The sequence below is a fragment of the Caloenas nicobarica genome, chromosome 5 (assembly GCF_036013445.1).
Source record: "Caloenas nicobarica isolate bCalNic1 chromosome 5, bCalNic1.hap1, whole genome shotgun sequence".
NCBI lineage: Eukaryota > Metazoa > Chordata > Aves > Columbiformes > Columbidae > Caloenas > Caloenas nicobarica.
The window spans coordinates 35246825-35262101 of record NC_088249.1 but is presented as its reverse complement, the minus strand read 5'-3'; the positions used below and the strand labels follow the sequence as shown (position 1 = coordinate 35262101).

Sequence of the window (15277 nt, the reverse complement as noted above, 5' to 3'; positions counted from 1 at the left end):
CTAAATGTACCTAACACTGTGACTCATCATGTTGTCCACAGAGGGCTCTGTTAGCAAAGGCATTCAGCTGACAGCTATCCCAAAAGACCTAAAGGCATTTATGCCTTAATGCTGCCTTCTAATCTGCACACCACCATGAAAGTGCAGGGTGCAACATGCACACCTGTTGTTGACCCAGTCCTGGTGCTGCTCTGAATGCAGGATGCGCAGCGTCTTCTCAGAGATCTGCTTCCCGCTGCCAAGGCACAGGGCAGTGCTGGTGTCTGCTGAGAGTGACTAAACCCACAGCTCTGCTAAATCACTATGTCAGTACGAAGACATCTCAAAGGTTTGTGGCAGCACAAAGATTTGGTGAAGAGCATGAAAACTCTGAACTTTCAAGCCAGAAGATGGAATATTTCATTCAGAAACCATTTGTACCTCTCTGCTATCTGAAATCCACCAATGTCCTAAACATTTTGCCCCTTGAGGCTCATGGTTCCACTATCTCTTTGCTTACCACCTTACCTTTGGAAAATCTGTAGGAATCCCTGGAGGAGGTTTCCCTCTTCCCTACCTACTTCAGGATTACTTGTTAGCACGCTTACTGTCATGGCTTTGTTCTGTGCCAAGAACACTCTCCCAGATAACACCCAGGCATAGTGTTAGGGATAGCAGGAGCAAGGGAGACACCTAATAGGCATTATGAACACACTGTTTCAGGAGGGAGGATAGTTTAGCTGAATAAACATGAGAGATGCCTTGCTAATTCCTTTTAAGGCCAGAAAATGGCTTCACCTATCCCCATTTATTTAAGAGTACCGACACAGTTATGTCTGACATTTTGCCTGTTGTTTGGTGCCTTTTAATACGTCAGTGTATAAATCAGCAACAGTGATCCGTGATTCTAAATTTTCAATAAACCAAGTATTAAATGCAAGTAAGTATCAGAAAAGGCTCATATGTAGTGGTAGAGTAGGAATGGTTTATAAGAACAGAAATTCTGGAATGACTAGTAGGCCAAGGAGGATCTGAAAAAACAGACTGACACAAACTGTTAAAGATATAGATGTGGAAAAAAGTGACCTGGAATCAACCATCACTTTGATTTGATCATTAATCTCAGATTGGAAAGGGGGTTTAGTGAGAATCTCGCACAGTAAGAGAACAGAGTGAACGATCAAGTACAACTTGGAGGTAGTTTGCATCTACAGAAGTCCAGTGTTAAATCAAACGCTGAGGCAAATTGTGGTTTCTATGTTTTAGCTTTGTTGCATCTAACACAGAGCATAGGGAAGTTCATTTATATATTTAGAGTTCCATTACAGATTCCTCCAGAGAGCAGCACTGAGCTAAATCAACATTCTCCTGACTTTGAGAGGAGACTTTTCCTCCTATTACTGGCACTTCCTAAAGCAGTTTCTCCTAGAGAAAGTACTGTCTCCGATACCTCACAGCATTAATAACAGGCAACAACTACCCTAATCCTCACAAAGAATCCAACTTAAAATACCTCTGTAATTGATGATTTCTGTTCCAAGCACTGGGGTCATCTCCAGAACTGTGATGAAGGCCTTGTCCATAGATGTCAATGGGAATGGGGACATGCGGTGTCTTCTTGCTACCTTGGTAATGTCAACAGCACTGTGACCTGCAACGAGAGAGCACCAAGTTTGTATATGCTACAATGTGTAGATGTACGCAGTGATGTTCAATTAAACCACTCTACTGATACTAATCCGGGGCAAATTAAATTAGCTAGTTATCACTATTGACCATTTAGGTCAGACACTGGGAAGGCACTGTATTCAACTAGAATCAAAAGAGAGATTTAAAACAAAACGCAATTTACAGTTGAGAAAGTTCACAAAAGTGTATACCCTTACTTGTCATGAAAAACATACCAGAAGTCTTGATGAGTATAAAAGGATCCGTTAATCAGAAACGGAAACCCTTCAAAGATTATGCAGTATTTTACACTGAGAATGATAATCTGAGGTTAACTCAGTTCTGTGAACTATGAAGTCAGAATGATTCACTCCTCATTCTGTTCTCCACAAACACACCTCAATATGCTACGTGCAGTGCACAGATAAAACATACAAATGGACACTGACCTAGTGAGCTTACAATCTAAGAGTGAGATGGGAGTCAAAAGGTTTGAAAGGAGGGTAGAGGGAAGCACAATGAAATCATCGGACACTCAGGACAGCAGACGGAGTTTCCAGATTGTGGGCATCCTACCCATTGTCAAAATTTTGTGGTCACCACAGCAAAATGACATTTAAATGTATAATTGGAGTGAAGGTAGTAGTATAGATTAACAGAAGCTTACTTTTCCCAAGTATTAAGGACAGGTTAGGAGAAAATATGACAAAAGTTGGTTGAAAATGAAGCCATCAGCATGTTTGATTTCTTGATACTTACTGAGAGAGTAAACAAGGGGACAACAAGCTACGAAGGATTTTGAAAGTGAAGATAATCAAGTAAAGAGAGGGAACTGTTGCGGGAATACATAAATAAGACTAACAGATATAAATCAAAAGATCAAGAAAATGACATTTGTAGAAATATCTTGAATGGATTTGCCTAGAACAAGAAGGTTTCTATGAGAGCCAAAGTAGATGATGCTCTACATGTAATATGTAATGATATTTCTACAGCAACATAAATTATAAGAAGATAGCATTAACAAATAATAAAAACTATTTTTTAATAACTTGATTTTGCTTTGCAGTAGCTAGCTGAATATCGCATTTGCTGCTGCACATGCCTTCACCTTCTGGAAAAAAAGAGATTATCACTTTAAGTGTAGTCTTCTATTAGGTTGGTGCAAAAGTAATTGCAGTTTTGGACCGTGAATTGTAGATCATTAGAACTAGGCTCAAACACATCTTTATTAATCAAAATTGAAAGCATTACAATCAGCACATTTTTTCCAATGAAAAATAAGTTTGTTTATTCTTGTAGCATAAAAACCCGTGCTTCAGAATTCGACAGACTCTTGGAAAGCTTTTTCTGTTATCCTGCTGCTTGTGGAAGCATTTTCCCTGCAAAAAAGTTGTTGACATGCTTGAAGAAGTGGCAGTCAGTTGGCGAGAGGTCAGGTGAATATGGTGGATGAGGCAAAACTTCCTAACCCAATTCATTCAACTTTTGAAGCGTCGGCTGTGTGACGTGCAGTCGGGCGTCATCGTGGAGAAGAATCGGGCCCTTTCTGTTGACCAATGCCGGCTGCAGGCGTTGGTCAATTTTGGGTGGATTTCATCGATTTGCTGAGCATCCTTCTCATATGTAATGGGTTTCATTGGGATTCAGAAAGCTGTAGTGGATCAGAGCAGCAGCAGACCACTAAACAGTGACTGTGACCTTTTTTTGGTGCAAGTTTCACTTTGGGAAGAGCTTTGGAGGTTGTTCTTGGTCCGACCACTGAGCTGGTCCTCACTGGATGTCATATAGAATCCACCTGTCATCACATGTCACAATCTGATTGAGAAATGGTTCACTGTTGTTGGGCAGAATAAGAGAAGACGACACTTCCAAATGACGATTTCTTTGCTCCTGAGGCACCCACTTATCAAGCTTTTTCACATTTCCAATTTGCTTCGAATGCCAAATGACTGTAGAATGGTCAACATTGAGTTTTTCGTCACCTTCTTGTGTAGTTGTAAGAGGATCAGCTTCGATGGTTGCTCTCAACTGGTTGTTGTCAGCTTGGCTGGCAGCTACTCTCCTCGCCTTCAAGGCTCTCATCTCCTTTGTGCAACTTCTTGAACCAATACTGCACGGTACGTTCATTAGCAGTTCCTGGGCAAATGGGTTGTTGACACCGCGAGTTGTCTCCACTGCTTTATGAACCTTTTTGAACTCACATAAGAAAATAGCTTGAATTTGCTTTTTGTCTAACACCATTTCCATAGTCTAAAATAAATATAAAATAATCACGAAGTAATAAGTCAGTAGCAAAAAACCAAAAAGCGTGAAAAGTGCATTAAAATTATGTATAACATAACATTTATTTCAGAACGTATTCCAATATGAAACGGCAAATTTCAACAACGCGAAAACTGCAATTACTTTTGCACCAACCTAATAATAAAAAGTAACTACAAAAATAGTAAAACAATCACCCAACCTAAGTTTTTCCTTCAGAAGAGAAGGTTGCTTAATCAATCTGTATATATAAAACTTCTTTCTAGCACTGACACATGCTTGTCTCTCTATGTGGGAGACTGTTCATTTTTTTAAATTCCATTAACACTGTAACTGTCTTTAAGAGTAAGAAATAGAGACAAATAAAACTGTCCACCTAATTCCAGTCCCAAGAAAGATTCTGGAAGAAATTATTTGAACAATCTCTTTGTACGTATTTAGAAGATAACACGATGATAAAAGCAGGTGCTGTGAATTTGACCAGCACAAATAATTTCTAACTGACTTAATTCCTTTCCTTTACATAGCAGTTGGTATACTGAGGAAGTGAGAACCAGCTGCTGAGGTATATTTTAACTATATTAAGACTTTTCACACTCTTAAACATGACTTTACCATAGGCTAATTCAGGAGAAATGATCCAAATTAAACTATTGTAGGATAAAAGTGTAACTACTGGAAAAACTGCATTCCTAGATTTAACAATAGAGATGTCCCCAGCAAGCTTGCATTTTACATTATTATGCCTGTATTTTGTTAGCAACCTCAAAAAAATGAGGAAAAGGAAAGAAAAGCATTTGTGAGACACCATGAAACTTCTCATACTTTTCTCTACATAGAAAAACAAACCCTGCTTAGCAGTACTGTAATCCCTGCGGGTCCAGCAGATTCCATACGATTTACGTTAAAAACTTTTTCCTGACTCCATAAATTAAGGAAATATTTTCTTACAAGTTGGGAAAACTGAACGAAGATGCTAGGAAAAAATATGTCACAGTCGTGAACGCTGGTGGAATTGTGTAGCAGTAAACAACCTTTATGCTACAGACAGGGAGGTGCTTTTATGTTTTTGTTCTACTGCTACCTAAACCTCATTGTCAGCTACTTCAGACACTAGCATTTCACCTCTTCAACCCTTAAAATATGAATGAATTCAGAGCCTTTGAATGGTGCCCAGAGTACCAGCTTCAGATTCAAAACGCTATGTCTAACACACGTTATTTGCTTAAGTCAAAGGTTCTGTTAAAATCTACTGAGAAATGTGTTCTTCAACAGTTTTTTTGAAACCAGGTAAAATCTCCTAATCTCTGACAACTTTCTTCCAACACGAAAAGTAACACCCATTATTTCTGCAAGAGAAGCCAAGAAAATACATACTCAAACCCAGAGCCCCTTCAGGATTAACACTGGCATGAACAACCTTAATGAAGAAAGGAAGAAAGATGTACAGGTAACTACTAACCCTTCTCTTTCTCTGTTCCTTCCTACAAGCAAATGTCACCTCTTTTGTTAAAGGTATGATACACTTAAACAGACCTGGATACAAACAAATAATGATTTTTTTAATTCTCACCTTACTAAGTGGTACTTTCAAATTACAAGTAAATGACATTACACAGCTCCCCAGAACTTCCCAAGTTATCTTTCACTAATTTCAAATGTCAGATGGCTCTGAAAATAACTACTTACAGTAAGCAGCATTTTGCATGACAAAATAATCCTCTAGCTTCGAAGCAGCAGAGTCAATTGGCTGCATAACACAGAAAATTCCTGACAGCCTTCTCTCTTATCACCAAAACAACTTCATATTCTTGTTGTTATAGATATACGCACTTGGCGAATCAAATTTTAGACTAGGAAAGATTCCCATAAAACAAAGGAAAGAAATTATGCAAAGCATAGAACTAGCCATTTGGATCCAACCTGAATTCTTAACCTTTGCATTTTTTTGTTTGGTTTTATGTAACCCGACATTCAATTTCATGTTCTGGTAGGAAAATAAAAATCATATCTATTCAACTTGAGAATTTCCATTTTCATTGTCTTCGACTGTTGATTCTTTTTGCCTATAAAACTTGCACACACATGATCAATTGCAACAATACATCACCACAAACAACACAGACCTCCATGTCATTAGAAAAACAACTTTGAATAAAAAATTAAAAGGCAACTATCCATTAATACATGAACACTATGAGGTATTTACACTTCTATTTTGTCTATGGACTGAATTTCATTGTCTTAAGTTGTTAAATTTCTTCTGAAAACACACTTATGACTCAACCGTCTCCTTCTCTTCTCATCTGATTATCATATGCTGTCTTCTGAACAGTCTTAGTTTCTCAACAGAGCTATGAAATTTCCGTACTTACTTGCTCTGAGGATATTCTCCTTGCTGCTGCACCTAGACTGGACCTGCAGAGAGAGCACAAAGAGTATGAGCTACAGAAGTTGACAAGAATGCAAAATACAGAGATACAATGGGCAAGCTCCTGGGATCTAAGACAGAGGCTATATATATTTTCAGCAAAATTCTTACATACTTTACATGAAATAAGTACATTAAGCAGAAAAGTAGTAGCTGATGGTCAGAATCTGATACAAGCAATTTGATTCCACCCCCTACCATAAGAAACAAGATGGACTAAGGACAGTAACAGAGTAAAATCAAGGAACAAAGTGGTTAAAATTACACATTAAGCTCCAGTTTTTAAAAAAATCCACATTTTCTTATACAACTGTAACCACAGTAACTCTGAATCTAGGTCCTGTTTTATGATTAGACATAACATAACTATATTATCATGACCTGCTTTAAAATTCTATTATTGATATTTTCAGGTATTATAGAAAGAATTTAAAATATTAAATTTAGATTGTGTTGATTCTGAAAATATTTAATAAGACTTCTTTGCAATTGTATACGCAACTCACAATTGTATCAATAGCTGCTAGCTGGGGCCAGATAAATTTACTCAGTGGTTTCTGTTTGAACAGTATATATTTTACAGTGCAACTCTACTTTAAAAAGTAACTGGGTGAGAATGACAACTGGTTTCTCAACAAATCCTCTTCCTTGCTGCTTAACTGCCGCTGTGCTATTCCAGGGAATCAGCCTGACTCCAGGGAAACTGGATGATTCACGTTGGTCTAATATTCTAGTAACACTGGATATTTAGAGTTCCATCTGTTTACCATGCAGGTTTAAACAAGAATTGTTTTTGAAGAGTATCAGTCCTGTAAACACAACACAGTTTAAACTTTATCTCTATTGAAGTATCAGCTCTTGGTAATTCTTCTCAGGTTTGGAAAGACAGAACATTGTACAATAACATGGAAGTTGACAAGGTTTTAGATGAACTATTTGAACAGCAATCTATCTTCAGCTGACTGAACGGGTAGCACTTGAATAAAAAGCTTTGTGTGTGTACAAAACCCCAGCTAAAGTGAACTTCACAGGAAGACAAACCTCTGAGAGAGAATGGAATCTTTCTCTTTTTTACTTCATTCACAAATGTATTGCTAAATTTCAGTGAGAGGACTAATAAAGTAAAACTGTGTACACATGGTGAAAGAAGTGGAATAGCACAGGCGACACTGAGGGTGGAATTTCCCTGCAGAACATTTGTCTCTGCTGAAAAAGCAAAGGAGTGAATCCAGATTATCTTTCAGACCACAGTTTCAATTTGCAGTTACAGAAAAATTGCCTAGAAAGTGAATATGTGTGATCTAATAATTGATGAAGAGCGGTACACTCTCAACTCCCAAAAGGCTGTCTTCAGAAAGGAACAACCATTTAAGGCTGAAACCAACTGTACCCCAAGTTCTAAACCTCTTTCTTCTGTTCCACAGCAGCTTGCCCCAAATGTGTATTCACACATAAAAATTAGATTCTACAGCGCAACACAATTTACTTATTGTAATGGAATAACTTATGGAAAGTAATGTTGCAACTTAGAGTGGGTTATGGTGTCCTTCCCTGAAAAAACCTGTTGTTTAAAACAAAACAAAAAACCAAAAAGCAAACCAAACAAAAAAAACCACCCAGAAAACCCGCAAACCCTCCCTCCTTCCCACCAAAAATACCATAAAAGAAAACTGCAAACAAATATTAATTATGCCCAAATTTGGCCCAGAGTTGTTTTACCGGATTTCAAAGGCATGAGGTGAAGTCTCTTTGGAAGAAGTAAATACTTATCTATAATTTACCAAAGGACAATTCTGGGCCAAAAAGGTGGTATAATGGTAGGAAAGAAAGCACAAAAGAGAGTGGCACAGACTGAGAGAAGCAGGATGGGACGTGGCAAGCCAGAAGATGGTGTGTGCAAAAGGAGACATGGGCCTATGTGTGTAAGACTACTGGTTAAAACGGAAGAGGCTCTCTTATTTCTCACTGAAAACCATATGAAAAGAGAAAACGAGGAATGGGCCTGCTGCAACATAACCAAGCGATTCAGCAAACTGTGGAATGAAACTCAGTGAGGTAACACAGTCCTAAAGAAAAAGGCAAAAAAACCCAAAAAATACAGAACACAAACATTTGAAACAATCTACTAAAATAAACTAAGTAAAATATGTGATCCAAAGGACACAGATAAAAGCTACTAGAGAAGGAGGAAAAATGTTAGCAGACAAAGACAGTGCTAAAGAAGTAAAATGGAAGTCAAGAGAGAGTCTTCAACAAAGTGGAGGAACAGAAGGAGCCCAAACCCATAGCGCAAAGCAATGTTTGCGAATGGAAAACAGCTCCTTTGAGCAGTAATAGTTACTCTCGAGTTGTAGCCTCTATTCCTCCTCAGTTCATCTTTAAGCCCTTCCAACCTATAGTGGAGCTAGTGTATGGACAAAAACAAGAGATTTATAATGAACAGAGCAGCTGAGATTTGCAGATCAAATCTTCTAATATAAAAAACGTGCCGACAAAGTTTTGCTCTTACAGTGTCCAAATGACAATGGTAACAAAAGACAGCTGGCTTCACACACAGCTTCGTACAGGTCATTTTTTTAATTCTGTGCACACAGAGGACTTTAAATTTACTTTTTGCTTTCTTACACCCAGCCTACAGTTTCCATGTTATCACTCACCTGATGGGCAACATATGCAGTATGAGAAATAATTTGCTTCCCACAAATTTTAAAAGCAGCTGTGGAAGAGGAATCCATGATAATAAAATAAAAGGCTTGATCAGCTAGACTTGATCGTTTCCCAAGCTATGCTCACAGCTGCAGAATACAAATCATGTTTTAACATAACTGACATAAAAATTAGTTATTACATAATACTTCTGTTTGTTTAATATGAACTGCACATTGATATCCTAAATGTTATTTTTAAACAAAACTGCAGTAAAATACCATTTTGAATAAAACCCACCAGTTTTCTAACACATACAGTTATAGCAGCAATGGAGCTTCGTATGAATGGGGTCATGTTCTTTAAATGCCTTTTATCATATTCATTATTTGGATGTTTTACTTCTTTGTTATTTGTGACATTTACGGAAAATTCGTATTCTTTTCACAGCTACTGCTAAGTCAAGAATCCATATTACATTGCATATAGTACCATGACTGACTGGGGTGAGTAATTAATAGTATTATTTACTATAATTCTTCTTATTCACAGGTAGTTACAGAAATAACAACCTATGGTTGTCTCTCACAGGGAAAGTACAGATTTATTGTTTGTCCATTCTACTGCCTCTTGGCTCATGATGTTCCTTGGCAGAAGACACAGTGGGCTACCAGCCAGTACCATTCCCCTGCATAGCTCAGGCAGAATGTAACCAAACCCAAAGCATTCAATTCACATTACTCTGTTTTTAAGCAAACCGGATTTTACATTCTTTAAAATATAATTTCATCATGCTGGAATGCAGAGTAAGCTCTCTTCCATCGGCTGAAGTAGTAAATACAATATGAAATAAAGTACTCAAAAATAAATTAAGGGAATGGTAAAATAAAGAGTACTTCTGACAACTTCTATCTATCAATCATGATTTGTCTGAAAAATGAAATCAATGACTGCACTAAATTGATTTAAATCTACATGATATGTTTTGCTGCAAATAAAAATCAGTCCACAAATTTTTTTTTACAAGAAAAATAGAAAAAGACACAAAGAAAAGTTCATGCTACAAGTGAAAAATTAATGTGAAAAATAAAGAAAAAAAGAAAAACTGAAAAATCCTTTAACACTTTACCATGACTGTTAGGAATGGTTAGAGAAATTACTTACCTTTTTAAAGTCATAACAAGATTAGCACAGAGTATTAAGTCAGCTCTTCATTATGGGAGGTACAATTAAAAGCCATTGGTTATAATAAAACAAATTGCTACACGAAGATGAAGAGTTTCCAGCCCAGTATGAAAAGCTAACTCTTATGGGAGTACATTTCCACTCAATTTTACAACATGAAGAACAATTCAGAACAATGACACCAAAACATGAGTTACCATCAACAGAAAGAGCCTATTTCTCAGGAACACAGAGCCTGTAGGAGGCTAACCCGTAATCGCTATCATTTACGGGAAAGCACATCGCTCCACTTTTAGGAAAGCATGCAGAATGTGGAACCACCAGCAGAAACCCAAACATCCATAGAGACACGGAGGACTAACATACAGCAAAGGGAATGAGTTTGCCAAGCGGTAATGAAGGAAGCGGGGTATGCAAAGCACAGCAGCCGGTAACAATTTCCGAACTCTATTCCCCTAACTCTCTCATAAACACCGGGTGGGCTGTTTATGAGCTATTGCACCTACCACAACTTACTATCAGTGAGAAAGCGTGTAACTCATACAACCTCTCCTGTAAACTTTAGCAGTTTTATGAAGAAAATTTATTCCGTGTGATGTGGGAAAGTGTGCTGCTGCTGCTTTTTTCTACATGTGTTTTACTTAAGAGATAGATGTGTACCTTACACAGCATCTAACCCTACAATAAAGCCCCCTAATAACTCACGTAAATATTTCTTATCATTTTATACTGCAAAGCATTTCAGTGGCAAGAAATATCTCAGTGCCACTCAAGCTTTAATGTATACTGCCATGGCTAAATTATCTGTTCAAATTGTCTTAATCTCATTTTTACTAATTACCTTCTACACGGTAATCACATGATCTGACTTCTGTACCATATACTCTGTGCACGTGCCTTTTCACTGTCTCTCAAATACTTGCCTGCTTTAAACAGTTTTCAAATCACTCATGATCTGATTTGTAACTCTAGAGGTTTGCACGATGTCTCTTGCCTAAGATACTCTTTTCCCCCAAGAGTGCAATGTACTGCAATCAGTATCTGTAACTAAATAAATAAAATAAAACTAAAGCATGAATAACCATGTCTCAAACTAGTGTAATAACACTATAAAAGGAATTGATTTGGGCCCGTTATTCTAAGCAATATACGTAAGGTTAAATTAGGGGCAAATTTGAAAAATATAATGAAATTCATTGTTTAATGAAAAAAGTTTTAAATCTAATCTGAAGAATAGAGATAATTGCTTTGATTGAATATGGAACATAAAAATGAGGTCATTTAAAAAAATTCACAGGAAATGTATATCTGGAATTGTGTACTTCAGAAAACTTCTAAGAAAGTATTTGAGGATTAAATAATCCCATTATAAAATGCAATATTCCTATTTCAGGAATGCATTCCTATTCAAACAGCACTTTTACACTGAGCTGAATATGCAAGGTCTTCAGAATACACTTTATGGTCAGCTGAATTAGGACTAAAGTCAGTTCAAAACTGCAGAATAATTTTTCCTTGTTATACTGAGAGCACCTCTGAAAGGGAAAGTGAGCTGAAGGAATGTAATAGCAGCAGACATTACTTGTTAACACATTTTTAAAAAGGAGCAGCACTGTTGGTGGAATTCACCTCACCAGAATTTCAATATGAATAATGCAGTATCCTACACACAAACTTACTCATTTGGAGTCTGTGGGAAGAAATAAGCAAAAAATTATTTGAAGCCAATATCATTTTAGGAGCAGATTTTTACCACTTATTAATTGTTATGTTTTGTAGACTGGACACTGAACAAAAGCCATCCTCAAATCTTGAATATGCCTTTATGTCTTCATCCTTATATTATTGAGTCATTTTTTCTGAGGTTTTTCCTAGACAGCTACACATTACATAAAGATATATTTAATTTTGATAATTGTTTCCCAGTAGAGTATGAACATGGAATTTTATGATCAGATCATGATTCATCCTAACTACTGTTCAAACAGGACAATGGACGTGAATTGATGAATACACTGCAGAAACACGAGGGCTGAATTGGTTCATTTTACAGGAGGAGTACAAAAAAAGATATTATCCAATATTTGGAACTAAATGAAAAGGCAAAGGACAGTTTTCTGGGGTAAGATGCTGATTAGTCATTGTCTCTCAATGAAAACTGACCTTGTCCTGGAGACGCAAAATCATTATGTTTATTACTAGAAGAAGGTTCCAACAAAATCTTACACATCAACTAAAATTGCAATCTGAACACCTCACTGAATGAGAAAGCAGGAAGATACATACAGCAAAAAAGGAGGTAAAGTAGTAAACCGCTGGTCAGAAAGCTAATGGGAAAGCAAACTTGCTACAACAAACTGGCAGCATAGGCTTGATAGTTGAGAATAAAAAGAGGCAAAGAGAATGGAAGTGTTTCGTATTTCTTCACAGGAATTTTAATGAAATGTTTACATTTGTAAAAGAAAAAAAAGGAGCTGGATTTTGTGTTCTTAAGAGTATGGAACAGACTACAGATATGCTGTATGAATTACACTGGAAAGACAGCATGCTTCTGTGATTTTTTAGAGGCTGTTGAGGACTTATTCACGATCATATTGGTTTTGCTCAGAGAAGCAGTATTAATTATAATACCTAAATATGGAGAGAACAGGCATCTTATGTAAGCTAAAGCCCATATTAAATCAAGACATAAAAATTATTGCCAAAGAATTTGTGTACAACGTCCAACAGATATTTTTAACCTGTGCTAACAAAATTGAAGTGGGGTTTGTAAGGCACAACAAATCTCTAGACACTGCCTTTTGGAAAATCAAAAGTTCTACTACTTGCATTATCAGCTGTGAACAAGATATTTTATTTTTTTGAAAGAAAATCTTCAACAGTTCCCAAATGCTCTGGAAATATTTTCCAATTTGAGAAGTAGATACTGTAAATAAAGGCAGAGAGACTAAATTTTCTTGCCAAAGACATACGAGAGAAAGATATTCCTGTTGTCCTTGTTTGCCACAGAAACAGGATTTGTTTGCCTGTTTTCATACAATCTCACACCTTGGCAATTTGATTGATGAATCACTTAGCCTTAGAAGTATGTGCTAGATATCTGAGTTATAGCCTATCTGACCATCAAGACTTTTTAAACACCTTGTCCATTCCAGTTCAACCAGCTTTCTAAGCTACTGTCAATCAGATGGACTAAAAATACACAGGTGATGTATAGAAATTCTTGTCCTCAGGCACACCATAAATTACTCTCTAACCCTTGACATACACTAATAAGGTTGACATTTTTAAAAGTTTCATTTTTATTACAAGTATTTTGCTTTTAAATGAAACGTCAACTATTTTCACGTTTCTTTTTCTTGACTTAGCAATAGCCAATTTCAATGCACCACTAAACCAATGAAATTTCCACATTACTGCAAAAAATGGAACCTATTTTTCTTGAATGGTGTGACCCTCAAAATCAGAATTGTAAAATAAATTCTTCATTCAAATATTGTCAAGTAAAATTTGCAAGTTTAAGTGAAACACAACATTTAGGACATTATCAGATTGATATTATGTGTGCAACTTATTTTTCCTTTGACATGTAGGCATTAAAATTTCATCATAATTATTTTTGGCATGTCTTCTGCATGAGAAAAGATAAAAAAAGTTCAAAAACTAGTTTCATGTTTTAGTTACTAAACATTATCCAAATTCTCTTCTGAATGGGGAAATATTTAGTTCTTTATAGATTTCTCTGCTATGCTCAGTTCTAGAATATAAAATATCCTAATACACATGAAGGAATTTGTTTTTACACAACCTTTGTGAAGCAGAGTGATGACTTGATCTTGCAAAGGGGAAACTGAGACCCAGAGACATTAGACTAAATGTAATTTGACATGCCTACAGCTGAACTGTAGAATCCAAAGCCCCTCAGCTGCCATTTATTTCAACTGTTTTTGGAGTGCTCGGCAAATGTGAACATCACTCAATAGGCGTCTCAAGAAGGGCACACAGAAAATGAGTAGCCCTGTAGACGGTATAAGTTTTTCCAGCATGAAACATGAAGTTTACATTAATATGGAGACAGAAAACGCAAAGTAGTCTTCCTTAGTATCTATTCAGGGCTTTCCCATGTTTTCTCTTCCAGCAGACAGCTATGTCTCCTGGACTGAAAGCAGGATTGCTGTAGTCACTGTTCGCCTCATCTGCCACAAACAGGAAACACAACTCAGCTTCCTTAGTGTCAATGTCTGCTTAAATGTTGGTGGAGAAGAGACAGAAGCCCATTTGGAACTTTTAGCTTCTGCTGGTTTTGTTCCTACCTGCTCCGAGGCCTCCAGGCCTCCATCCCTTTGATCCAAGGTCTGTGAGAGTAAAAAAGCATCTCTCCATTGACCTTCAAAGGATTCGGAATCAAACTTGTACTTGCTAACAAAGCCTATAACCCATATTTCATGCTTATAATCTATCTTCCTGGAAGCTGACTAAACAGGTAACACTCCTTACATTTCTATGTTAAAAGAATACGAGCACATGAAAACAGTAAGAACAAAACCAAAACACTGATAAGCTTCAAAAGCCACCGATCAACTGACCAGTGAATGTTCAGGCCGAAAGAGTAAATTAAAAGGCCATCACCCAATTTCTTTGTTTTTAAAGCATCTTTGAAGTTAAATTTCAGCTTTTCCCATTGGTGTCTGTCAGCAATTTTGGTTGGACATTTTTATAGTTATTGTAACTCTAAAGTGAATGGTTGGACCGCTTTTTTAGCTCTATGAGCAGGAACAAAACATACATTTCTCCATTTCTGATCAGAATTTCTGTAATGAGTTAGCTCCCAAGTAGTTGGTTTTGGTTAAGCTTAACATTTTTATTTGAGCTAGGAGCATCAAAACTGAAGGGCTCAAGTACAAGAGCAAAAACTAGTAAATACAGGTAACAATAATCACATACATGGTGTATATTATAGTCAGTGATGTACACAGTATGCAGCCAAAACTTCAGACTTGGTTTAAATTAAGATTCAAACTAGGCAGCAACAACTGTAAGAAAAATAAAGCTTCAGTGCGTGAATCCATCTGAGCAGTAAATACCAGTACAGTGAACTTCCTG

General features: G+C 36.8%; 1 protein-coding gene across 2 annotated transcripts in view; it reads right to left on the bottom strand.

The window, feature by feature from the left end:
- The window catches only part of GPHN (gephyrin), a 294994-nt gene that overhangs the window by 48650 nt on the left and 231067 nt on the right, over positions 1-15277 (bottom strand). For both annotated transcript variants that reach the window (XM_065635424.1, XM_065635425.1), the window contains exons 10-11: positions 6288-6330; positions 1493-1630 (exon numbers count right to left, since the gene is read on the bottom strand). In XM_065635424.1, the coding sequence (XP_065491496.1) occupies positions 1493-1630; positions 6288-6330 (181 nt within the window). The remainder of the gene's footprint in view (positions 1-1492; positions 1631-6287; positions 6331-15277) is intronic.